This window comes from Bison bison, unplaced genomic scaffold, assembly GCF_000754665.1.
Source record: "Bison bison bison isolate TAMUID 2011002044 unplaced genomic scaffold, Bison_UMD1.0 scf7180017864371, whole genome shotgun sequence".
NCBI classification, from domain to species: Eukaryota; Metazoa; Chordata; class Mammalia; order Artiodactyla; family Bovidae; genus Bison; species Bison bison.
The window spans coordinates 2132541-2135456 of NW_011494943.1; the positions used below are offsets into that span (position 1 = coordinate 2132541).

General features: G+C 43.6%; 1 protein-coding gene across 1 annotated transcript in view; it reads right to left on the minus strand.

The window, feature by feature from the left end:
• The window catches only part of ABCA5 (ATP-binding cassette, sub-family A (ABC1), member 5), a 50867-nt gene that overhangs the window by 28063 nt on the left and 19888 nt on the right, over nt 1-2916 (minus strand). The window contains exons 13-14 of the mRNA XM_010856078.1: nt 1486-1661; nt 623-742 (exon numbers count right to left, since the gene is read on the minus strand). Coding sequence (XP_010854380.1) covers nt 623-742; nt 1486-1661 — 296 coding nt within the window. The remainder of the gene's footprint in view (nt 1-622; nt 743-1485; nt 1662-2916) is intronic.

Below are 2916 nucleotides of genomic sequence, written 5' to 3' on the forward strand. Positions count from 1 at the left end.
TTTCATTTCAGAAACATGGAGGAGGAGGGACTGCCATAAGCCAGGACCCCGGGTCCCCCCCAGCCACAGCAGCGGGCTAAACGGGGCAGGGTGGGGGACCCTGGGGCCCCTGGCTGCAGGCGGGCACCTGGAAGCCTTCTGACCCAGGGCCCAGCCCAGCTTCTACAGGACAGAGAACAGCACGGAACAGACACGAGCAGAAGCAGGTCAACAGAACAGTGGACGAGTCCTTCAATTCTGTCCTTATTATTAGATTTTTACTGTAACCGTAACAAACGTACAGAAAACTGCAGAGAGTAACAGAACAGTACTTCTACAGCCACCACTGAAATGTAACAAATGTTAGTTTACTTCAGATCTTTTTTCAGAGAAATAAAACCCTGCAGACACAAGTGAAGTCCATCTGACCCCTTCTCCTTCTGAGAGATGACTGCTGTCTTCAAGAGGTTGTGTATCTTTCTGACTTCAGTTTTAAAACTTTATTATTATAATTACATCCATAATACTGTATAGTATTTTATGTATGTTTCATATACTGTATCTATGTATATATTTCTACAACTTGCTTTTTTATTCAGATTAATTTAAAACTATCTCATCGGCAACACTATTATCTGCTCACCTTTGGGTTCCCGAGAACAGCGATTCCTAAAGACAGTTTTCTTTTTTGGCCACCACTTAACTTTTTAGCCTGATTATCTTTGATAGCCTGCATGTCTAAATCCAGTAAGACTCTCTGCACCTATGAAAGGCAAGTGTGAATAAAAGTTGTTTAAATCTCATTATTTACATAATTATCAACACTACTTTCTAAGTGTTCCACTTTAATACCAACCTTTAAACTGCTCTCCTGGTATAGAATTTAATTGTGACGCATTGCTGCTGTTGTCTAGTCACTAAGTCTCATCTGACTCTGCAATCCCAGGGACAGAGGAGCCTGGCGGGCCACAGCCCACGGGGTTCTCCAGGCAGGGACCCTGGAGTGGGTTGCCATGTCCTCCTCCAGGGGATTTCTCAACCCAGGGATGGAACCTGTGTGTCCTTCATTGGCAGGCAGATTCTTTACTGCTGAGCCACCAGGAGAAACCCAATTTGGACACATACCCACCTATAATTTTGAAATAAAAAAAAGATTCCTGATGCGAGGGCCTGTTTTACTTCTGTGACCCCTGGCCGGTGGGGAGAAGGGGGTCAGTGCATAGGCTCAGTGTGTACGCGTTTGTCTGGCAGGGGAAGCTGGTAGGAGTGAAAAGAAAAGAAACCCACACGGAGAGACTGGAGTCCTCCAGACGGAATGAGGACGTTTGCTATGTGCTGCAACTTTGCTCCAAATTCCATCTGATTCTTTATGATGACTTTCTGCACACTGGCTCAGAAGAGGTTTTTATATTTAGATTTTCAAGCATATTTTCATTACACAGGTTACTGCAAAAGGTTACTAACTTATAGTGAATAAAAGTAAAGGTTTCTAGACAGATAACATACTTCCTGTATGACATCATTGGCTGGTATTCCTTTGATTGATGCCAAAATGGACAAGTTTTCCTCTACCGTCAGGACATCAAAGTGTATGTCTAGCTGTGGACAAATGCCAATCATTTTCCTGGCTTCAAACATTTCATCTATTTCTGAGACTCTGTGTCCATATATGGATGCGAACCCTAAAAAGCAAAAAATACATTTACATTAAATATATTAAATACTAATATGTATGTTTTCAGATCAGATCAGTCGCTCAGTCGTGTCCGACTCTTTGTGATCCCATGAATTGCAGCACGCCAGGCCTCCCTGTCCATCACCAACTCCCGGAGTTCACTCAGACTCACGTCCATAGAGTCGGTGATGCCATCCAGCCATCTCATCCTCTGTCATCCCCTTCTCCTGACCCCAATCCCTCCCAGCATCAGAGTCTTCTCCAATGAGTCAACTCTTCGCATGAGGTGGCCAAAGTACTGGAGTTTCAGCTTTAGCATCATTCCTTCCAAAGAAATCCCAGGGCTGATCTCCTTCAGAATGGACTGGTTGGATCTCCTTGCAGTCCAAGGGACTCTCAAGAGTCTTCTCCAACACCACAGTTCAAAAGCATCAATTCTTTGGCACTCAGCCTTCTTCACAGTCCAACTCTCACATCCATACATGACCACTGGAAAAACCACAGCCTTGACTAGATGGACCTTTATTGGCAAAGTAACGTCTCTGCTTTTGAGTATGCTATCTAGGTTGGTCATAACTTTCCTTCCAAGGAGTAAGCGTCTTTTAATTTCATGGCTGCAGTCACCATCTGTAGTGATTTTGGAGCCTCCCAAAATAAAGTCTGACACTGTTTCCACTCGTTCCCCATCTATTTGCCATGAAGTGATGGGACCAGATGCCATGATCTTTGTTTTCTGAATGTTGAGCTTTAAGCCAACTTTCTCACTCTCCACTTTCACTTTCATCAACAGGCTTTTGAGTTCCTCTTCACTTTCTGCCATAAGGGTGGTGTCATCTGCATATCTGAGGTTATTGATATTTCTCCCGGCAATCTTGATTCCACCTTGTGTTTCTTCCAGTCCAGTGTTTCTCATGATGTACTCTGCATAGAAGTTAAATAAACAGGGTGACAGTATACAGCTTTGATGAACTCCTTTTCCTATTTGGAACCAGTCTGTTGTTCCATGTCCAGTTCTAACTGTTGCTTCCTGACCTGCATACAGATTTCTCAAGAGGCAGGTCAGGTGGTCTGGTATTCCCATCTCTTTCAGAATTTCCCACAGTTTATTGTGATCCACACAGTCAAAGGTTTTGGCATAGTCAATAAAGCAGAAATAGGTGTTTTTCTGGAACTCTCTTGTTTTTTCCATGATTCAGCAGATGTTGGCAATTTGATCTCTCGTTCCTCTGCCTTTTCTAAAACCAGCTTGAACATCAGGAAGT